The 24,404-nt window shown below is 27.7% G+C and overlaps 1 protein-coding gene across 1 annotated transcript in view; it reads right to left on the reverse strand.

The window, feature by feature from the left end:
• The window catches only part of abd-A (abdominal A), a 100,159-nt gene that overhangs the window by 74,222 nt on the left and 1,533 nt on the right, over positions 1-24,404 (reverse strand). The window contains exon 2 of the mRNA XM_014419263.2: positions 18,319-18,351. Within this exon, the coding sequence (XP_014274749.1) occupies positions 18,319-18,351 (33 nt within the window). The remainder of the gene's footprint in view (positions 1-18,318; positions 18,352-24,404) is intronic.

Here is a 24,404-nt window from a genome sequence, read left to right on the forward strand (position 1 = left end):
TCGAATTTTTAATATGGGCGGACACCCACAAGGATCCTGCTTTAGTCCAATATTATTTAATTTATTAATCCGAATACAGATGTGAGATTACAGCGTTATTCTCTTTTTACCGAGTAGAAACCACCTCTAATTAATATCACAAGCTAGTGCTAATTCAAAATTAATAAATAAAACAAATGGAATAATTATAGAAATAAAAAAATAAGTTAAATATCAACTGCCTACTGTGCTTTGAGTATGAGTTTGAAATTGATGTAAATATATTTTTTAAAAAGTTAGCATTTGGTTTTACAGTTTATTTAAACAATTAATTTGTCATCGATATAACAAAATAAAATTTTTTTTGGATGCACAAATGAACAAATATCTTACAAGAAATTTCACGTCTATTCCTGGGCCGAAAAAGGTGACATTGGAAAACATAATATTTTTTGTATAATGTTCGGAATTAAAAATAGTCATTGATGCATCAAAAATCTATAAATAAAATAAATTCTAGTAATACTTATAAATTATTTAAACGTTTTTTGAAAATTTATTGGAAATTTCCAGGTTTGTTTAGTATTGAAACCTTCACTTTCAATGTTTTTTTTTTAAAAGATTTTTTTCATACAATTGGGAACAATACATTCACGTAGTACGTTAAATGTTTATTACACACAATTATATAATTGTTTATTCGAAACAATTAGAATGTTTGTAAATAAGAAGTAAAAATGTAGTATCAATGTATGTATAGTATGTAGTTTATCAAGGATGTGGTAAAAATGGCAGAAGGGATAATTCTGGACTCCCTGGGTGGATGAATCCACCATCACATGCATGGTAACTTAGTAGGATGGCGATGCCTCCGTAAATTGCATACATATATGGCACATTTTGTTTCTACATTACTTTGTATATATATTTACAAAGTAAATCTTTATACTTTGTATATACATTTACTTTGTATATATATTTACAAAGTAAATCTTTATACTTTGTATATACATTTACTTTGTATATATATTTACAAAGTAAATCTTTATACTTTGTATATACATTTACTTTGTATATATATTTATACAATTTTATATTTTTTATTTTTAGCTCAATATACTTATTTATGTTATTTTAATCTTTGTATGCATTTGTTTAAGTTTATTTTTTAATAGTATTAATGGATTTTAAATGGGGACGACCATGTTGGGTTTTATGGATCCATACCTTTTTTTCTATAATTGAAATATTTATAAAATTTTTATACTTTTGAATTAAATATAATTTTATGTGTGATAGAAAAAAGTGAGACATTTTTATAATTGGAATAAAGGAAAAAATAAACAAATTTAAAGAACTGTACAAGGAAAAAATAGAAGAACTAGTCACAGCATATTTTTTTTAAATGTCACATTATAAAAATTTCTACATTGTGTACAAGAATTATACATGATTTTTTTTTTTTATTTATTATTTCTTCCCTTACACATTTTTTCCAGCTTTTTATCGTTCTTTAAGTATGTTTAATTTTTCTAACATTGTATTATGTGGTATTTTATATAGTATATAAACTTTTTGTTTGAAATTTTTATAATGAGACTGTTTATATTAATAGAAATAAAAAAATATTGTGCTTCAATAGTCATAAGTATGCTGGATATAAGGCAACTCAATGAAGATGTGCGGCAAAACATTTTTAATATATTGTTTTTCTCTCTGGCTGTATATTGTTTTATACGATCTTAAACGGGGCTTAATTCCAAAAATATACAGTTTCGAATGGTCCAGGTTTGGAACTGGATCTATTTGTTGTTATGTTATTGATATTGTTGAGTAACTACCATGATGCTGGTTATGAAACGACCGCTGTCCACGATACCTCTCACTAAGCGAATCATCATGGTGGCAACAGATTCGCTAGGCTATGTCCCTATGAAGGGATGTCGTTCCGTTTCGAAAGATTTTATATTCTTGTCATCTTCTTATTCCACGACAGAGTCTATTACAGACTTTCTATAGACGTTGAGTTCAATTACATATCCGTTTGCTGGTTGTCGGTCATCTCACACCTAACGATGTACGCTCAGTGACACACCATTACCAGCTGAAGGACTGAACGAATTTGATGATCCTTACGATATTGATGTGCAAGTAACCGGGTACCTAGTCAAAGGCAAGCGTTCACTTATTTCAATATGTATTTATAAATTATTATGCATCTGCCATCAATTGGTACGGAAAGGCCTGTCTGGAAATAAATGCCGCATAAGGAATGGCAAACAGCTGTTAAAATTTGACATTATTTATGTTGAACTGGCATTCGCTTTCAATGGCATAGCAAGGAGGAACTTCCTTTGGCCCCGCTTTATTCATCGTATTTGAAAGACTCGATGTTGTTTGTCTTCAGGTCTTGATACAATTAATAAAAATGGAGAGAGAGAGAGAAGGTTTTATACGTAATGAATAACACATAGTTTAAGTTAGAACTATTCCATAGGATAAATGCTCTTTCAAATAATTCTTCTAATATAATTTTTTTATTGATCTCTTGATGAGAGAGTTCCCTACATACGTGATAGTAGTTTTTCATCTATTTTTTGATAAATATTTTTATATATCGCATACATAAAAAAATTAAATGAAAACCTATTAGGCTGATATTTCATGTTACCCAGCAGTCAACAAAGATAAACCATATAATGAAATATTGTTAATCTATTCAGTTAAATTTACGTAAAAAATATTTTTTTAATTATTTACATTTTTGATTTTTAACTGTAAAATGTTTACTGGTGGTTATCTTTTAAAGGATATTTCCTTATTTTTAGGGAGCACTATACTACAATTTACTGGGTCCGGGTTTAAATCCGACTGGAGAAAGATAATTACAAATTGTGTTACTTTAAAAGCGAGTCTGAGTGAGTGAGCGCAGAAGCTCCGTGGGGCAACTCACACAGCCTCTATGGAATGGGTACTCTTAACTGGGAAAAAGCGTGATCATGAACAAATCACCTCGTTGGTCAACCATGTTTCAATAAACAATACTTTCTTAAAGTAAAAAGTACTAAATAAAACCCTAACCTTTCGTGAGGTATTGCGGATGAAGATTTTTTTTACTTGTCTCTAAAACCTTATTAAAAATTTATATTTATTTTAAATGAAATAAGTTGATATTACTAAAAACAAATGTATCACAAAAATAAGGTATTGATGATTAAACTAAAAAATTGATAAAGGTTAAAAAAAAAATAATCATGTTATAAACTCTTCAATGCAATAAAGAAACGAATGATTAATGGCGATAAAACGAAATATTGTGTTACACTTCCAATTAGTGATCTTCCAATAGAAAAATAAATAAACAAAGCATGATTGGATGTTTATAGAATACTTAAACTTGTTTATAATAATGTAATTATTTTAATTTGGTATAAATAATATTGATTGAGTGCAACTTCAACAGCCAGTTTGATGAGCTTTCAAGGTTTCTTTCTAAATGCATTAAAAAAAAAAAAATCTTATAATCCGTTGGTTAATTTTGTTTTGTAAAATAAATATTCAAGATAAAGTTTATAGCGATAAATTGCTGAAAGGAAGGAGCAACTCTCCCCGGTTTGGCCATGTTTCTAAAAGGAAATGCACCTAATCAAGATGCATTTGCATCGTACCGACAAGTGCAGCTGCGTGACGCCATCGCATGAAAAGCATCGGAGGAAATGAGTGCGAGAATGCAATTAAGTAAAAAAAAATGGACGAGTTTAGTTGCTGTTCGCACCTCGCAATACCAAGAGCATTGGGATGCGCTTCCACTTAGAAGACCTTAAGTGGCCGGGTGCAAGTGAAAAATGGGTTCTTAATTACTTTATCTCAGTGCACTTCTGTTGTCAGCTCACACCGCGTAGTTTCCTGCAGATGGGAGACCGGATACACTGGATATGCAGGTTATTGTTCTTTAAACGGACTATAGTGTTTTGCTTTGTTTTTAATCAAGCTATGATTAGAGGTTAAAAATATGGGAAAAGATCCTCTACATATATTACTACAATATTGGTTATTACATCATTAAATTAATTGAATTAAAACTGTTCGTTTATCTTATAACGGGTTAGACGCTAGCAATGAGTTCATTCGGTACCTCATCTGTACCACTAGCTCTGGCTGAGGTGGAGTGTCTCTAACAAAAACTGTTGAAGTTACTGGAAACCTGAAGAATATTGAAAATTTAGAAAAAAATAAATAAAATCAGAAGTAGTAGAAAGAGATCACAAAATACAAAAATAAGAAAAGTATATTCAATACCGATGTAGTGAATTAAAAATAGTTTAAGAAACTCTAACACCATAGGAAATAAAAAAAACATCAGTTTTCATAAAAACTAAAATTGGTTTATGGGTTTATGGCCGCCCATAGCTCAGTGGTTAAGACACAGTCTTACCAATTTGATGTCTATTGGCGGTGCCGGTTCGAATCCGGCCTGTGCGGTGACTTTTTTCATTGAGTGGCGGACCCACAAAATGAAGAATTTGACCCCCAACCATGGTTGTTGGGCAGTATAGGACTCCGATGGGAGTCTTGGCCGAAAAAAAAAGAAGAAAATTGATGTTTACACATACTAATTTCAATTTGATAGTAATTATTTAAACATCGTTGTTCGTTTCAAAGAAATTCATTGATATTTAATGAAATATTGCGATTTTTTAACCAATTGATGTTTTAAAGATTTTTCTGTTTCATCATATAACTTATATGTAAATGTGGTTATATATTCGTCATATACATAATTTTTAAGAAGAAAAGAAGGTAAACATGCAATCTTTTTGTTTGGTTGAGTTTAATTACATTTTTTCAAAACTTTTCGACCTATTAATTAATAATATTACAACAAAATCATAAATGAAAATGCCGGTTTATATTTCACTTTTTTAGGTAACTTAAATTTTGATTAAAATTTAAACATAAACAGGTATTAATTCGGAGTAAAAAAAAAAGAATACGTTTGTAGAAATACCAGAGAATGTTAAATAAATCATAAGTTGTTTCAAAACATTCGTTAGATATTACCAAGTAATTTGAGCCGTCAAGCTCAAAAATTGTATGGCCTATGCGGTCGTAAAACCGCTACCTATCTACAAACGGATAAACGAAACAGATTTCTTTCCTTGTGCCTCTACCATACTTGGGTAGTTACTGGAATTCTGTAAAAGGTGGAAACAATCTTGAAAATGCCATGCCACTGTCAGTATTCCCCGTACGGAAGACCGTCTGAAGGTAGAGTTAAGCGACTGACTCATAACTGCAGTGGTTCGAATCCGGCTTTATGGATCGATTTTTATGTCTGTGGTGGTCCCATGAAATCAAAGATTGATCTCCTACCATGGTTAGGATGATATGGCTACGTCAAGGTAACCTCTCAGTGTGTAAGAAATGACCAGAAAGGAGGTTTTCATCACAAAAAAAAAATATATATACGATCATAATGAACTGTTCCACGACAAAATAAACATTTTTCTAAAATATCCTGTTCAGTTGTAGCTATTTCCCGATATTTTTATTAAAAGGGAAAGTGCTCTGCGTAGGGTAAAATATTACAAGAATTGAGCAATAAGAATAAATTGGTTTGAATAATACTTTATTTTACAAGGCCAGGGGCCTTGATGCAATTTGTTTGGTCATTCATATCCCAGTCGACTTTCAGAGGCACTCAAAGCTAATCGAATAAAAAATGGTAGAAAAACGAACCAGGTGTATGTATCGCCAATTTTGTATATATAGAATTCTGACCTATGGTAGGAGAACTGGATTTGTAGTTTTTTGAATAGAAAATATCTCAATTTCAAGTTAGAAAGATTGTGGTTGGACAACGCAGGACCATGTGATATCGACAATGTTTCTCTAAAAAAAAATGTTTCACCGCTACATGACTACAGTTTCATATAACAATTTAAAATTTTACTCAGCCCTAAAATCAGATAATCCATTTATGGTCTGGACTTCACTTTTGCCCCTTTCATTTTTTTAATTTCATCCTTTACCTTTATTTTTGTTATGTTTAAACTTCCTTATTGATTCTTGGCCTAAATAGATTTTATCAATTTTTACGATATTAGTATTAAAACTTTCAATGTTAAATGATGAATAATGTTTGGTTATGTATTTGTATAGTTGTTTAGTTATATATTTCAAAATCCGTCTATATGATATCTATATATATTAAAAATAGTATATGACGATATTTTTTTTACGACTCTAAATCCTACATAAAATTATGAATGTTATACCAGCGAACATATCATATTATTTTTATGTGAAATATGAACTATCAAATAAAAATTTGCAATCTAAAAAAAATTAGAATTGAGAAACCATTTGCAGTGTTGGATTGGAACATTGCATGGAATGGATGGATGTAGCCTAGTATAGACTATGCTCTAAAAATAGTTAGAAACGTGAACAGACTCGCAAAAAGTATGTCGCCGGGGTCTACTTCAACTTTCTATCTTGTTCTAGTGACTTACCTAGCAACTATAGATACATTGCGGACTTGAAAGGAATATCTATAATTTAATTAAATATATTACAATATTTTGTTTTGTCAGCCCAAGTGATTAGTAATTATTACTGAAAAAAGTACTTTTTTAACACGTATCAGTTAAAATACTTCGAACGTTAATCTGAAACTTGGAAGAGCTCTATTTAAGTTAAAATTGAATTTAATGGAATATGAATCAGAAACACAACTGAGAAACTAAGTTTGAAATGGTTAACGAGTTTATCTCTTTAAATCTATTGTTATTACGTAACATTTATCAGTGTATAATAATTATTTCCAGAAGGGTATATAGAAGACAAGATCATAGTTTATTAGTATATTCATAAAAATCAATAACTATAAGCTCACTCAATAAAATAAAAACCACTACCAATTTTCATAGTAAAAACCAAGAAAATTATAGAATTTTGTTTACAAGAATTGAATTTTCATATCAACGCATAACACCAACGTGTTATCACCGGCACCTAACGTTTGGTTAGGTGATCACGTGACAACACGTTGGTGTCATCAGACATGTATGTTAAGTAAGGTTTATTTTGTGACGGATACCGCTTTCCTAAATTATCTGCTCAGCAAAATAAATTTTTTCTTGTTATTATTTTTTTGTTCAAATACCTGAAGGCTGTGAAGTCTTTCATCTGTCATACTGAATTAAAATAACCTATCTGCTTTGTACGGAACATAATTATTACACAAATAAAATTTTGACATTTTAATGACAAAAAGCTCTTTGACAAAAGTACATAATTATATAAAACTCCACTGTTATGTAATATATAATTATCCACCACAAAATTATCAGGATTCAGTTAAAATAATTTAGCTATAGAGGGTTGAATAAATCTAATTTCTAAACTGTTTTGAGATTATTGAAATTGTCAATACAATAATATTTAGTACATTTTTTTTAGTTATTCGTCAATTGTATTGTACGGATACTGTTGCCGTATATATAGATCTTAGCGCCAGTCTAGTCCTGAGAGCAGATGTTCCACTCGACCGACACGCCTTATGCAAAACGAGTCGTCCCGGTACGTCGATTTTGGTACTCGAGGTGAATACTGATTGGTCTCGGATACGGACACAATCGTTATCTTTGTTATTTTACGAGTGTCTTCGTTGCGTAACGCACTGAAGAATTTCCGCGAGTGGTAGAATTCCTCGCATAGCCATTAGAGTAAAAAATCAGAGAACGAAAAGTAATAAAAATTTTAAATAAAGAAGTCATTGTTAAAAGTATTTCATTTACAATTTATTCATTCTCTTATTAATGAGGTCTATTTATACAGGACATTAACGGTATAGATGCACCACGTAACTATTTTTAAAAATTTTATTCCTGACTTTAAATTAATTAAATGTGAATAAATGCATTTTTGCTCTGACTCTAATCTCAAAAATTACAATTTGTGTGTTATCTTCCTATATAAGATTGGAAATAATAATTCAATAAGTAATTAGCATTGTAACATTACAATCATTGTAATTACAATTATGAAGATCTATCACTACGTTATATTCATTCTGTGTCTCTAGCCAATAATGCCAGGGCTGACTCCGCGCTAACAAAAGATCTGCAGTTCACATGGAAGATGGCAGTAAACAGGAGCCGAGAGTTGCATGCCACCGGGCATTTCCACTGAGAGCCTCCTCCAATATTTACCATCTCCCACTCTCGGCTAGGGTAGTCCTTGTTTTCACAAGATATGGGGTCTCTCACTTACGGGTAGCAATTATTTACGAAGCATTTAGCTTGTAGAGGAACGGTAGGAGTTCCTCTTGCACGATGCAGTGTGCTGAAGGAATGTTTGAGGAGGATTATCTTCTCCGCTGAAGAAAATATTTAGTTTAAAATAAATTATAGGTTTTTTTTTAATACTTAATTAAAAAATGGTTATTACTTCTATTAAAAATAGGTTACCTATTGTTAGAATAAGAACCCGCTCAGTTCGCATTTGAATGAAATCCGCCTGTGACTTGTGAATGATGAGGTAACACCTTAACACATCAACCACCACCTATATTAAGTGTGTGATAATTCTATTTTAATTCTATTTCTCCATTTCTTTTATTTTTCTAATTATTATTATTATCTAATTCTGCTAAAATCGAACCAGAACAAACGCCTGTCGATTATTTAGTGACTGTAAACTGGTCTCGTGTTAGAATTAGGTAGGGACTAGCACCAAACTAGAGATACTCCTTCCTATACGATGCTTACTGGATTATCGATGTTATATGATTAAAAGTATCGATACGTCCAGTGCCGGTGTCATTACTCGATTTTTCATTGGTGGGAAACAAAAAATTATTGATAAAAATGTATTGATGCCTCCGATAACCATACTTACGACTGAGACCGAACGACGATTAAAAAAAAAGATCATACGCCTGAATAAAATAAGTATATCGAATGCAAAGTATTGATATACGAAATGCAAGTATCGGACGAGAAGTACAAATACTACCAAAGTATTGATACTAGTTTTACAAAAGCTGAACAAAATGTATGGATACCTCTCAGTATTGAAATATCTCTAATGACCCGTCCTTCCCTCAGTGGTCAATCCAAAACATACACCATTGCGACGAAATAACTCGTTTTGATAAAAAATAATTACGGAGAAAACAAAACAAAAAAAAAACCTCAGGACTGATACAAACGACCTGTTTAATTAACGACGATTCCACAGAAACTTTGTATTATTTTATTTTGTTTTGAATAAGAAAAAAAATTATAGAATTATTTATGAATCTTAGAAAGTCCGTTTACAACCCATGATAGCCGTCATCATAACATTAAAAAAAAATTTGATAATTTACATAACTCCATTCCTCTCTAAAACCACTTTCAGCTTTCAGAATTAGATTTTTGTAATCTATGAAAAAATAATCTTAAAAAGCACTTAATCTCATTCTTAACTAAAAATAGGACTAAATCCTGATGAATAATTATGAGGAGGCCGATATCAATGGATGACCTGTTTTGAATTGGAATTAAAAATGTGGAATTTAAATTGTAATGCTTCTCATTCTCAACAGATACTAAGGGAGCCAATAATGGATCGTGTATATATTTATTTTTCTAACGCATTTATTAATTAACAATTTTTAAACTATTTAAATATATATAATTAACAATAAAGTGAAAAATCAGAACGTGGACACTCCTTTATTTTAAGGCGTTCCCTACACTTAAAAAACTCACCAGAAAATATTTTCTTGTTGTATTAGACGTTTATCCATATAATTTTAAATTTTAATCTTGGCCTAAAGATTGAAAAAAAATCTAGAATAAATAAATTTTAGAAATAATACACAATAATGACATAATATTATCACAATAATATTATAACAACTACGGGAAACTTTAAAAAATGTTTTATTTCAGATGATTCTCAAGATAATAGTGTAAATAAAAAAAAAATATTCTTAATTAAATCTAACAATACTCAGTGTTCGATTAATTGCCTGAAACATAAACCTTAGATTACTCTTTATTAAAAAAACAAAATATATATTTCATGAGAAACTCTTCATCGTTATCTCCTAGCAGTACAATCCCTATCTAGTACCTCCCAGCTCTACAATGCTACCCCCGAATGATGAAAACGGCAGTGGCCAAGAAATCTATTTTAAAAAACTATGTTGTAGTTCTGGCAATGTCCATGCGGTTGAGTGAGAAATACCCAGATCTCTTGGACTTTGCTTTTCGCTTCACAAGTGGAGAAGCAACAAGCTTCGTTTGGGGTTCCTCAGGCTTAACATAATTTTTATTGATAGAGATGAATGTATTCAAAAAGTTATTTTACTTTAGGTTTATTTTTCTATTTCTTATTTTGTTATTATGTTTAATTATATCTCAATGCACTCAGGTAAATACAGGACGAAATTTAGTAATAAAAAGATGGCTAGATGATACAGTCAAAGAAAAAATCTCAAATAGTCATAACAGTAATTAATTTGAGCCAACGTTTTGTACCACGTTGCAGGGCTTCATCAGGGCTTACGTGAGCCTAATCGGTCCCCTATATAAAATAGTTTTACGACTATTTCAGTTTTTTTTTTTTTTACCACCCGAAGATGGTCCTTCCTTTTATTATTACACCCGGTCAACCGACGATCTTCCAGAAAGAATTTAATATTACACAAATACTAATTAAATTATATAATTTGCTCACTATAAATATACGTTAGTTATTGAAGACGTTAGACACGATATATAAATAGAATATTCCCACTACTTATACCCAGGACATATAAATTTAAAAAAATAGTTATAGATTTAAAAAAAAAAACGACTAAACCTCTTTACATAACACAGAAAATAATATAAAAATATAGGGCTTTTTTATGTAACTTTGTTTTTTGAACTTATAATTACTTACTTTAGACACTCGAACGAAGTAATTACTACAAAATTAAAGTAATTCGTCTCGGTCAATTAACAGATAGTTAAGTACACCTTATTTCCACACAGCAATTTCGAGGTATGTTAATTACTTTCTCGTATAAAATAAATTGCTTTTAAACTTTTTAAATCTTAATTAAAGAATTCCAACGATTAAGATGGTGTGAAGAATTCCTACCTTTATATAAGCGGTTAAAAGGCTTATTAGGTGTCTTTGACTCGGCAGTTATATAGTCCATTTTTTTCTTTAGGTAGAATAAATACATAATTAGTATAATTACCGGGCTAATTGTTATTGCCACTTGTTAATTTTCCTATGGTCGAAGAATTGGCGGTACATGTACATGAAACATTAAAAATAAAAAAAAAAAAAAAGGAAAAAAAAAGAGATCCTTTCTGCTTCGCGAATAGATAACACAAAGATGGAATTTCAATGGAGCCATTCTCATTAGGGAACCACAACCTTGGAAATAGATTATCTCTGCGTTCAGGAAACATTAACATGCAAATTGTTGGTATTAAAATGTAATTTATATTTTATCTTATGCCAAGATTCGTAAAATTTTATTGATAGTTTCATGAGACATGAAACTAAATCTTTCAATTTTTTTTTAATTTACGATCAAGCAACTGGCGCAAAATAAATCTAATAACAGTATAGATATAATTTATCTTTCTGAGTTAGCTCAAGTTATTATGTTAATTTCTGTTGTTTTTTCTGTCAGTGACACTAAAATAGTATATATATCAAATTAATAAATCAAGTAGTAAACATATCATATTTAATTATACAAGGTAGCAATAAATTTAAAAAACATTGTTGTCGCTAACCGTCATATTATCCAAATAGTATTTCTATTACTGTAACAAACAGTATTACATTTTTTTTTTTTTTATTTACATTTTCATTGTTCAATTAAGCGAGCTAATTTTATGTGTCTTAACTATAAAATATTATTTTGAAAAATATAATTTATTTATACAAACTATCAATTTAACACGCAACACATAAATAATTTGGCGTAAGTATAATTTATATATCCAGTTTAGGTTAGTAATAATAATTATTATTTGTGTCAGTCTCATAAAATGTTGAGTAAACGTTTAATTTTGTATGTTATTGACAATAATTTAAATAATTAATTATACATAACATATCCTTGTACAGTAGGCATGCTTTAATAAACCTCATAAATCTAAATTTTTGAAATTTTACAGCAGACAAAAATAAAATCATTAGAGAACGGAATCTACAAACGGAGTATGAAACGCATTTGTTGTATGAGGCTAGTGTTCTTGTTATTCCGTTTGATTTTTAGAGGTCTCAGAAATCTGAAATATAGCAATAGAATTTTATTGTAATGATGTATTTATAAATAAATTATGTAATTATAAAACATTTATTTAACTCTTACTTCTTTGTAAGAGTTGTCATGCAATATCAAATAAAATTTGAGGTTATAAAATACATAAATGATAAACAAAAACACACATTTTATGAAAAAAGAATATTTTTGTTTAAATAAAAGAGTTTTCTTCGGAAAACTCGTTGTCAGAATCCAAGCAACGTACTGGAACAGTTTTATCAAATGGAATCAAAAGCTCATGTCGATCCATAAAGAGATTTCGGTAGGTAATCGGTAATCGACTTATTTTAGGTTAACAAGAAATTTTTTATCTTTTTAAAACTTGTTATTAATGGTTTAAAAAATAAATCCTCTTGGCAATAGATTGAGGGTATCTCGGATTTTTTTTTCATACCCTCCTGTAAAGATTTTAATGGGTATATGGTACCTACATACAGGAGGTATGCTATATGTATAGCTGGGTGTGAAGGATACCTTGGATAGATTGGATAGATCTTAACGCAAATAAACTAATTTTCAACAAAATGTAATCACCGGGTTTCGGTAATACCATCAAATAATGATGTTTGTTTCATGCCACCAAAAGTTACGGTAAAAAGAGAAGGAAAAAATAAAAACATTTCTCAATAATTTGATAAAAGAATGAGATTTTAATCAAAATTTAAAATTAATTATTTTTAAAAATTTTTGTTTATCTTTTATATAGTGTCTTTTTTTAAGCCCGATAGAACTTGAAATTGTAAAAAATAACACAAAAAATTAAATTGTAATCAAAATTTTTTTTTTATTCGAAAGATCAATACGTGACATTAACATTTGAAAATGATTTCGGGCATATGGGCACCGCGGCTGTTCTTGACGAAGCGCATTCTGTAAAATTGTGTTCAGCGATGAGGCGCATTTTTGGCTTAACGGGTTTGTTAATAAGCAAAATTGCCGCATATGGTCGTGCGATTTGACACCTCTCGATTATTTCCTGTGGGGCTACGTGAAGTCACTGGTTTATGGTGATAAACCAGCAACAATTGACGCCTTGGAGGCCAGCATTGTTCGTGTTATTCGTGACATACGGCCAGCAGTGCTCGAAAAAGTGGCCCAAAATTGGGCGTCCAGAATGCGCTTCGTCAAGAACAGCCGCGGTGCCCATATGCCCGAAATCATTTTCAAATGTTAATGTCACGTATTGATCTTTCGAATAAAAAAAAAATTTTGATTACAATTTAATTTTTTGTGTTATTTTTTACAATTTCAAGTTCTATCGGGCTTAAAAAAACACCCTATATTATTGTTTTACTTTTAAAATTTAAAGTGATAAATATGGTAATTTTACTGCGATTGATGACCAGGGCAGAATAGTTTGCAAAATGATTTTAAATTATTGATGTGAGTTGTAAATTTGTATTTTAGATTATCCTTGAGGATGGCCAAGTTGGCCGAAACGTTAGACATAAAAAGAAATAAAGAGTGTTTTGGATACAATTTATTTTATTTAAACAATAATAATCAGTCTCAAGAAAGTGAAAAGATCATATAAAAATTATTTTTTAAGTATAATATTTCTATGCATACCACAGTGTATTTTTTTTTGCTATTAATAGTGAACAAAGTTGCTTCTTGGTACAATAAAAAATATTTCTTCAATATAAGTTAAAATTTTCAATAAGTTTCCAACGCGCAGTGTATCGGACAAAATTTGTTGCAAAAAATGACAAATAAAAAACTAAAAAAAAAATCTCAAAGATAACGATGCGCTGTTTTAATACTCCATTAAATTCATTAAAAAAATTATCTCGACAAACTCTTACAATGTAACCTATCAGAACATTTTTTATGTGTACTAATATAAACGGGTCATTAATTCTGAAGATAATAAAGGAGATTGAGCTGCCGATTGTCAGGAATGCTTTTAGAAAGAATAATTTAAAAATATTAATTTTAAATTTTATTATGTATAATTTTTTTTTTAATACGCAGGAAAGGATTTTTATAATTTGAAATTCATAATTATTTTGAAAACTTATCAGATCATATCATATCACCATTTTATTTTATTTTTTTTCATACTGAAAATTGTAGTTATTTTATTCTGTTGTAAGAAAAAAAAAATGGAGATACAACTTGTCACGTGGCTCACTTATGAATAGTGCTCTCATATACTCATCTTTGTAATCATCTTTGGATTGGTTTTCACTATATCACATAAGTGGGATGATGTCTTTCTTATTAAGGTATTGTTCATTTTTTTAAAACTTTTCCAGCTCTTCTCCAGCGCACCTAACGGGATTTGTAATGAAACGTGGTACTTTTTGTATGGTTTCCATAAATCAAACTAATCAAAGTGTAAGACAAATTCATATCATGCTCTTTTTTGTCCATCGCATTTTGAAAGCTTATTTCGTTGAAAAAAGGTTATGAAAAGATTTTGCCTATTCCCGTGCAAACGGTACGGAAATTTGAAAATCGTTAAGGAAAAAAAATTGTTTCAGAATTCAATTTCCTGCGAGAATCTTTCATAATAATTCAGAAATTTCTTAATTTAGGCTTTTCATGACTGTTACAGCCGGTTTAATCTCCTTGCCCATTCGTGAAATTGAAATAACTATGACGAATTCTTATAGAAAATTAGATTTCTAAACGATTTTGTTGTGTGGGTTTTTTTTCTTAGAATTTTTAAACCGTTCAAGCACAAATCGTCAAAAACTGTAAACAGATCATTTTTTTTTTTGCAATTCACGCCTTCAGAGGCGTCGGAAAAAGCTTCGGTTAGAAAATTAAAGATATATATTATTTTTCAGTAAAAATCAATGTAAAATTGTAAAGATTAGAGGGTGTATATAATAATATATACATAAAGGTTAATTTGGAAACGTTAAGTAGTGAAACGTTAAAAAACCATAAATCTCAGAATGAGTGGTAATAATTTGTGAGCATAAAAATACACAGGGTCTATTACTATGTTGTTCAAGGTTTTGAACATTCAGAACTATAACTCACTATGTGAAAAGTAATCTATTACTAGTAAATTACGTATTTTTACAAATATAAGTATTACGCAATACTATAGAATCATGTTGAAATGTAAATTTTATAAATTTTAAAGAAGGAGAATGAAAGGATGCTCTACAATAATATTTTATTTAAATACTAATTATAAATTCAAATGAGGGAAATTCAATACTGTTATTTTAAAAATGTCTAATTTTCTCATTGTGAAAAAGAAAATTTTGTGAATGATAAATAAGTTAAGAGTAAGACGTGGGAATCTATATGAGTGTGACTAAAAAAAAATTCAAAATTTAATAACCTTGTTGTTCTAATTTAATAACTAACTTTCAATTCAAAAAATAAATAAGCAAGAAACTTGTGTTTTTTAAAATTGAACCTTTTTGGAAACTCTTCAACTAGTCGTCCTCCATCCGCAAGTTAAGGGCCACAATTCAAAAATTCAGATTTGGGAAAGAAATGTCATAAAAATTCTGTAAAAACAAATATTGAAACAGTATAAAACTTCATATCAATTTCAGGTTAGTATATATAGCAGCTTAGTACTATTTTAATATAAATTTCATATTACTTTTAAAGTTTATTTTTTTCAAATACTGAATGTGTTAGTTATTCCAGATTTATATGATAAAATTCTCAGAATCGTGTTAATGAAAATTTATTAAAATAGCTCCTATGTTATATAAGTGTTTATAACTTTATTTTTTTTTTTACAGATTTTCTAACTGTCAAAAATTTAATTATACATACCAAACAGTAACATAGCAGCGTAAGAATATTATTTGGAATTTTATCAGTACATATGAATAAATATTCAAAGGCATAATAAAGTATATGATATTTAATAATTAAAAATATAAAGTAAGAATTAACAGTGTTTTATAAGCAATGTTTTTTTATCGAAATTCAGAGGGCTTAATTTTTAAGATGGATTTAAAACTCACAATATTCATCCAGTCAAGGGCAGTAAATTGTATTGACATAGGTATCATAAAAACAATTAAATTATTCGCAGAATTTTTTTTTTTAATGAAGAAAAAAAGAGGAAAGAAATGCGTAGGGTATTTCTAATATTTTCAGAGATATTGACATAATTCTTTTTTCATTGTTGTTTCAGGCACAATACATTGAACCTATGAAATGAACTAATCAACTTACATTAAATATAATTTCTTTTTGTTAAATTTTTCATTATGTAGTTTTTTATGTTGTTTTTTTTTTAAATCGGTAAAATATTTATAAACATGTATAGGAAAATATTTTTAAGAAATCAAAATTATTACAAATTAAAATTAGACTTATCATTACATTTTGGAATTAAGTAAGTTTTAGTTTAGAATTATCTTATTATTTCTTTGCTTTGTTTAATTTTTATAATTGTTTTACACATTAATATCCATGAACTAGCCAAAATAAAAAAAAGAAGAAGAAGAAAATTCAGGTATTGCAAAATTCTCCTACTTTCTACAGGAGAGAGCATGTCGAATCGCAAGGGTTAAAAAAGGTATAAGGGTCTTAGGATTGCATCGAAGACAATAGAAATGCTTTCACCCTTTTTTCGGAGGTTTTAGGGCTGATTTCATTTTGCCCATCCCCAAATGCCCGGACCTGGATTCTCAATAGGTCGGAACGGGCCTAAAAGAAAAAAAAACTTTGGCAACAATCCAAGTGTTTTGTAATCAAAAACATTATCTGAAGCATTCAGAATAGAAATAACGATTAATTAAGCGTAATTAAATGAAATTCCCTTTTTATTGGATACGGTTAATAGTTAAGAAGTATTCAAGTATCGTTGAAACTACTTCAACCGCAACTTAATCAAAACATGTTGACAACTACAATAGAATATCATGCAACAACTTTTAAATGATTTGTATTAATCTATTAATGACACACAGTTATTAATAAATGGAAGTAATCGTAATTAATTAATAATAAAAAGATGTAAAATCGGCAATAATAAATACAAGTGGAAATATTACAGTAATTATAGTTAATATTATTGAATGAACCTCTTATATGAAAATACCTAATATTAATTTTCGTTTTTGGAAGTTAAATGAATGTTTTAATACTATAAAAAGATTCCTTACTGATCGATTTATTTCAACTTAAAAAATCATTAAAAATTAATTTTTATATATTTTCGTATCTCTGTTTATTTTTAAAACAGTTTAATATATTCTAATATTATCTTTACTCTTACATTTCACATATATGCATGTATTCAAAATTACAGATAAATTACAAATAGTAATCAGAAAGACATTTGGAAGAAAATCGTGAACGATTGATATGATATTAAATTTACTAGTAAAAAATATGTATTTATTTTTTAAATCATACACTAACCCTATAAAAGCGGTATATAATTATTTATGTGTAAATGCACTATGCATTAAGTATATATAAATTACTAAATAACGAAAAATAGATTGAAGTATGTTAAAAATTCTTGTTCATATTTCACCTTAATTAAACATTCCTTATACTATTTTTTTCTCTTATAACGTATTCTAATCAACCTATTAATGTACGTCTTTATGTTTTATGCATTGTTGGAAAAATAATTCATACTTAATGTATCAGAAAAACATAACTAATGAAGTTATATTATTAATAAATTAAGTCGTAAATCTCGGAAAAATATGAAAACAAAAGAATAAATAAATATTAATCTTTATGTGTTATTCCATTCTATTATTCAAATACTTATTCAAATTAAATTTCTCATAAAACCTGAAAACAGCAGTTGTATAACATAAATTATCTATTACGTAAAATGAGGAATTAAGTAACTAGAATGCAGTTATATAAACGATTATGTTAAGTTTTACTGACTAGTATTCTGTAAAATTGGATGTCAGTATAGACGGTAAATGTTTGGTAGATAGTGGCTGCAACGCGACCCTCAACTCCCGACTAACTGACACAACCTTCTACCGGAGCCACACATGTACAGAATACATATGACATTGTAAATTATCAATATATTTTAAACTTACCACATACGACTCTGTCGAAGGGGCTCATCCAATCTGAAAAATACAACATTTATTACAGGCAGCTGAAGTTAAAACACTTTAGGTTAATGCCTTCCACCATGTTTTGTTAGTCTTCTTTTAGCTAAAGGAATTACGCTAATAATAAATCACTTCTTTTTTTTTCATTACTGATACAGACAGATGATTAATAAATTAATAACTGAATTTTTAAACATATTTATTAACAAAATATACACCTCCTTCTATTCTAAACATAGCTATCAGTTTGAATGAATGAATGAATCAGTTAGTGAATCACATATTTTTTTTTTAAATTCACACTGTTGATAAATTAGATCATTTAAAAATTTAAACTAAGTTCAAAGACAATTTTTTTTAGTTTATTTTATGTATCGTTACTTAAGCTGCGATACTTCACAAGTCCGTAAAAATCTTTACATCATTTCATAAAATTAAATAATCATTCATCAGCATCTAAATACATCTCATAAGAACTCTTGGAGTCAGAAAATTATATAGGCGTCTTAAACAATTTTTATTTTATTTATATATACTATAAAAATTATATTGTTATTTTTTTCTGAATTACGATGTACCACTTCATGTGGCGGCATTATGGCTTTATATTCCTTAAATCAAAACTAAGGCTAATTTCATTCTAACTGATTTCTTCATACAAAATATATAATTTCTTACAAAGTAAATTTAAAAACTTTACAAATAAAAAAAATTAATAAAGTAAATTTAATGAGATTATGTCATGGCAGTACTTCAAAAAAACATTTATTTTTTGGGCATCAAATAAAATATATTTACAGTTTATTTATGGCTCGCTATCACACATTTAACAAATATTACTTTTTTTTTTAAAGAAATTATTTAAGAAATGATATGACTTTTATTATACGTGCATGTAAGTCACATAAAAAAAATGATTCAATTTATCTTGAACATAGTTTTTATTTATTATTTTGTCGAACAAACGAGACTCAAAAAAGTTTTAAGAAGCGCATATAATATTAATTAATTTGAAATAAATAACTAGGGTTATGGCGATGTAACTCATATAATTAGTGCAGAAAATCAATTTATGTTTTAATGATGTATAATATAAAGATTTATAAATTATTTCACAGGCAATAACCACAATGGCTTTAAATAAAAAAATTGTCAAACTTATTACCTACCTAAGCTGGTTTTTACGAAGTTACAAATTTGCATGACCCGACCAGCGTTTGCATGAGTAAGACCCACTTCATGCGACTTGTTAAACGCCTCGAAGCCAATTTAAAAATGATTTTATCAAATACTTCAGGGCTGATGTAAGTTTCCTTTTAGGTAATTTATTATTTTTATCGTGATATTAATTCTAGAATGAACATTTTGGAAGAATGCCGAGTATCGCACGGAACCGGTTATAAAATGTGATGGAAAGACCTTTTAAATTTATAAAATGTTTGCAGTTTTTCACGGGTTTATAATTTCTTTAATAATAATCTGCGAATTTTGTTTGATAACAATTAAACAAAACCAAAAAATATATGTTTTCTATAATAAATCAATTAATTATACATAATGACCCGATTAAATATAAACGATCTGAATGCTAATTTATCAGTGACGGAAATATGAAAAAATATTTTTAAAAAATAAACAATAATATCTATATATTTCAATAAATCAATATTCAACAATTATTTATTTATATTATTAAAAATTTAAATCATTCCATTATTTAACTATAATTTACAAGCAAAAGAACACGTGAGTGAATTACATAATTTATTGTATTTAGTATTATTGCGATAAATGATAAAAAAAAAAAATACAACATTCAATCATCATCATCATCGTTTAATTTTCCTAAAATTATAGTTTAATCTTCAAAGCTAGATTAAATTAGGTTTTTGTTCAAGAAAGTTAATATTAATGACATAATAACCTATATCATTCGAATTATAATTGTAATTTATAAAGACCATTTCATACATTAACAGAATTGTTTGATTTATATTTTAGTCTTTTTAAATACTGGTCTTTAATTACCCTATTTTTATTTTTAGTATTTACTAATTTCTGTCTTTTATAGTTTCCAATATTTGTTTATTTTTTTATCAAAGTAGTTCTCAATAGGAAATAGGAAACATTTGTTCCCGAAAATGAAAAGAATAAATATTAGATGAAATTGTAATAATAAATCTTAAATAACATTCAAATTGTTATTTATCTCATTTAAATTTAACATTATAAATTACAAAACAAAAAGTTACATTACACTTCAATTATTTATGTACTAAGTTAGTTGTTACTATTGCTGTGGACTTTTCTATGACTTTTGGATTTAATTAGTTAAAAATTTCATCTTTTCTTTGTTAATTTTTTTATTCTTGTTTTTGTAAGACATATTAAAGCAAAAAATATTTATAAAAAAAGTATTTTTAAGAAGACTACAAGTATAATTAATTTGATTACGAGACACGGCAAATGAAATGGAACATTTCACAATAATATTTGAGTTTCTTCAACCAGAATGTAATATTAATTTTTTGATCATGATTATGTTTTATGAAACGTTTTATACCAATTCAAATGAGAAATTATTAAAAATTTTTATCCTTCTTCAACTCTTTCAGCATTAAATTATAAGTGACAAAATAATTTTAACATACATATATAACAATAATTATATTTATTATTATACAACCATTATTACTATCCATAAAACATTTGGAACATTTCCACATGCATTAACTTCAACAAATTTTTGCATCGTTTATGAAGAAATTTAATGCAGAATTGTTCAAATGTTTATATGTAAACTGTTGTTTATATGATTTGATTTAGTCAAATGAAAGAATGGTTTATTTTTATGTTTAATAGTTAAAAATTTAACTTATTTATTTTAACTTTTTTCTAATACCATTTTTATCACAAAGCTTTAATTATCACTAATTGTTCTTTTTTTAGCCAAAGACATAATTTTTATGTCCAACGAAGTTTTACATGCATTTGTTTTTGTTTATTCAAATTTTTCACATTGCTTCGATTATATTATATAAGTTGGGGCAAGTGCTAAGTAGAATTTTATAAGTTTCCATTTGCCAAATTATGGATAATTTAATTCTGGATATGGATATTTGAAACTGTCAATAAACATCTCATACCTCCCTTTATAAAAAAAAAAACTAATATAATTAGTTGGTTTCTTTGTAGCATTTTAAATTTGTCAAAAAGTAACTGAGTTATGCTGTTTTTTCCTATTAAAGTCAAGGATGGAAATGAAATATAATGTTACATAGGTTAAATCAACTTTAAGAAACTTTTTTTAAGAGTTTTTCTGTTTTTTTTTCCAAGTTGCATTTGGAAAAACATTAGATTAAGGCCATAAAATTAGGCGGGAAATGATCCGTATCTCTCTTTTTTTCTCATCCGCTTCTACCTCAACAATTGAATTATGCTCAATTGATTAAAAAACCAACTAACTCAGCAATCTATTAAAGTCAGAAGAGAAAATAACATCCAACATGCACAGAGACCAAATAAGTTGTACTCTAGTCTCAACTGTATGTTATTAAATAAAATTATTTAGTCTTAGCATTATTTTTATTAGTTATATTTTTAATGACGCTACTATTATTATTTTTTAAATGCAATTTATATAAATGCAATAGTTTTTTATGTGTTGTATATGGTTATTAAATGTTTTATTTACATTATTTGAAGTTATTATTAATAATTAAACAACTGTTTGATGCACTGTGCCCAATAAACAGCAAGAATATTCCCTTTATGATCGAGAGCAGTTTGCCTTCAAGAACAGTTTAATAATAGACGAATTCCCAAGCGCCATTACAGACTAAAATTAGCCGCCATGTTGTTGGGCATTAAACAATTTGTGAGGAGGCTGTTAGAGGCATGGGAATACTCAACTATTGATGATACCCATCCCTGAGGGTATAATGCCACGTATAAATTTTAGTTAGAGCTACTTGCCCATTATGGGTCTCCTTTATGGGTAAGGGTTGTCATACCGTCTTCAACCGACATTTAGGGAGTACTTTTATTAACCAATTTATAGTTTGTTGGCATAGTATTATATTCCTAGGATGCTTCTTGAATTGTCTTCAAGTGCCAAGAGAACAATTTTAATGAATTTTATGCCACAATTGTCGGGCATTGTTACTTTAATTTCAATATAAGTAGTGAACTTTATGACAGATTAATAAAGTATAATATTACTTTATACTCCATTTATAAAAAAAAAAGGAGTAAATTTAATAATTTTTTATTCCTATAAGTTTGCCTTATAATTAATATTGTTAAAAATCATTCTCATATTTTGTTATTTATATACTTAGAGTTTTTTATTATTTAAATTATAGATTTTTATTTTTACAATATTTTTTACAACTTTTAATTATTTACTTATATTAGGTATTATAATTTATTTGAATTCATACATTATTGTTATTTAATAGTATTAATTAGTCTGATAATTAACAAATCTGCATCAAGAAAGAATATTTTTGAAAATTTCTGTATAAAGGAACTAAAGTTATCAATTAATAAAAATAGTCATAAAGGAAAAATATGAAAATATGAACAACAATAATAATATTTTATTTTAATTAGCAAGCTTTAGTATGAATGTATTGTCACGTTATTTCTAATTATTTTATTGGTCGTCCGACATAAATTATGTTATAGATCATAAAACATATTCCGTTTAAGGTCATGGACATAAATATATTCGTTCATTTATAAATTCACTAAAATGTGAAATGAGTGTAAAATAAATTTGTATGGTTGTATATTTATTAATATAATTTTTATGCTCTTAAGCTACTATTACATATTAGATTATTCATTAAACAAATGGAAACAAATATGTCTGAAAGTTATTTTTTGTTTATAGCGATTGCAAATTATTATTAAATATATATATTATGATAAGTTGTATAATTATAATTAAATACTAAAATATTATCAGCCCTGAAGTGATACTATTATAAATTCATACATTAGATAAACAATATTTATATATATTTTTAATCACGATCAATATAGTTATTTTCACTATTATAACAAAGAAATAGAAATGAGTTTTTTTTAAGCGCATTAGAAATGATTAGGTGATCAAGTTTATTTTATCATGACGGTATATTTAAATTCATATAATTTGCATTAATTTATATGCTATATAAAATTCAAATATCGTTCAAATCGACTAAAATATTTACATTTTTTTATTTATTTTTTATAATACTAATCAAAGTAATATCTGAATTATTGATTTATTATCAAATAAAAATTCACTAAATTAAAGAAATTATAATTTCATTTATTATATTGTCTATTCTTGAAATATTTTATCCGATATTGGTTTCATTGAGGTTATAAGAATAATATTAATTGACAGATATTATTTTAACGTTTTGTGTTTGATATCATTCATTCTCTATGCACTAGGATATTTTTTTCTAAAAATCGTTTAATGTATGTAATGTAACAACAAGCTTTATTTATGCCAATTTCGTTCACACATGTATTTATATTTAGTAGATATATTAATAATATATGTCATAATTTTTAATTACAATATTACGATTTTAATGTTCAGTGATGTGTTATAGAGATTAATTATAAACGGTAGGGTGCAAAGGTCTAATATTTATTTTTTTTAGGCTATTTAATTAAATTAATTATATTTACCAACTGTCTAAGTAACTAATGATCGCCATGACGTAATATTTATCAATTCTAGTCTTAATGACGATCGTTTGAGTTGACAAATTAACAACCACGCAAAAGGGGATTACTATAAAGCCCTTGATAAGAAACAAAACTAAAAAAATATATACAAACAGAAGTTAACAGACACCTGGCGCTTGTTTGAATGTTGTATCTTGTTTATTGACTCTGAATATCATAGTGATTATTTTAACAACATAATGACCGTTAAATTTTAATTATGGAGATTAAATTTTTTATGTGTTCCGGGTATGCGGGTTTTCAATGATGCTTTTTTTTTTGGTTTTCGTTGAGTATTTATTAGATGGTATAAATATTTAATATGTATATATATA

This window comes from Halyomorpha halys, unplaced genomic scaffold (assembly GCF_000696795.3).
Source record: "Halyomorpha halys isolate HHAL.00 unplaced genomic scaffold, Hhal_1.1 Scaffold15.1, whole genome shotgun sequence".
Lineage (NCBI taxonomy): Eukaryota > Metazoa > Arthropoda > Insecta > Hemiptera > Pentatomidae > Halyomorpha > Halyomorpha halys.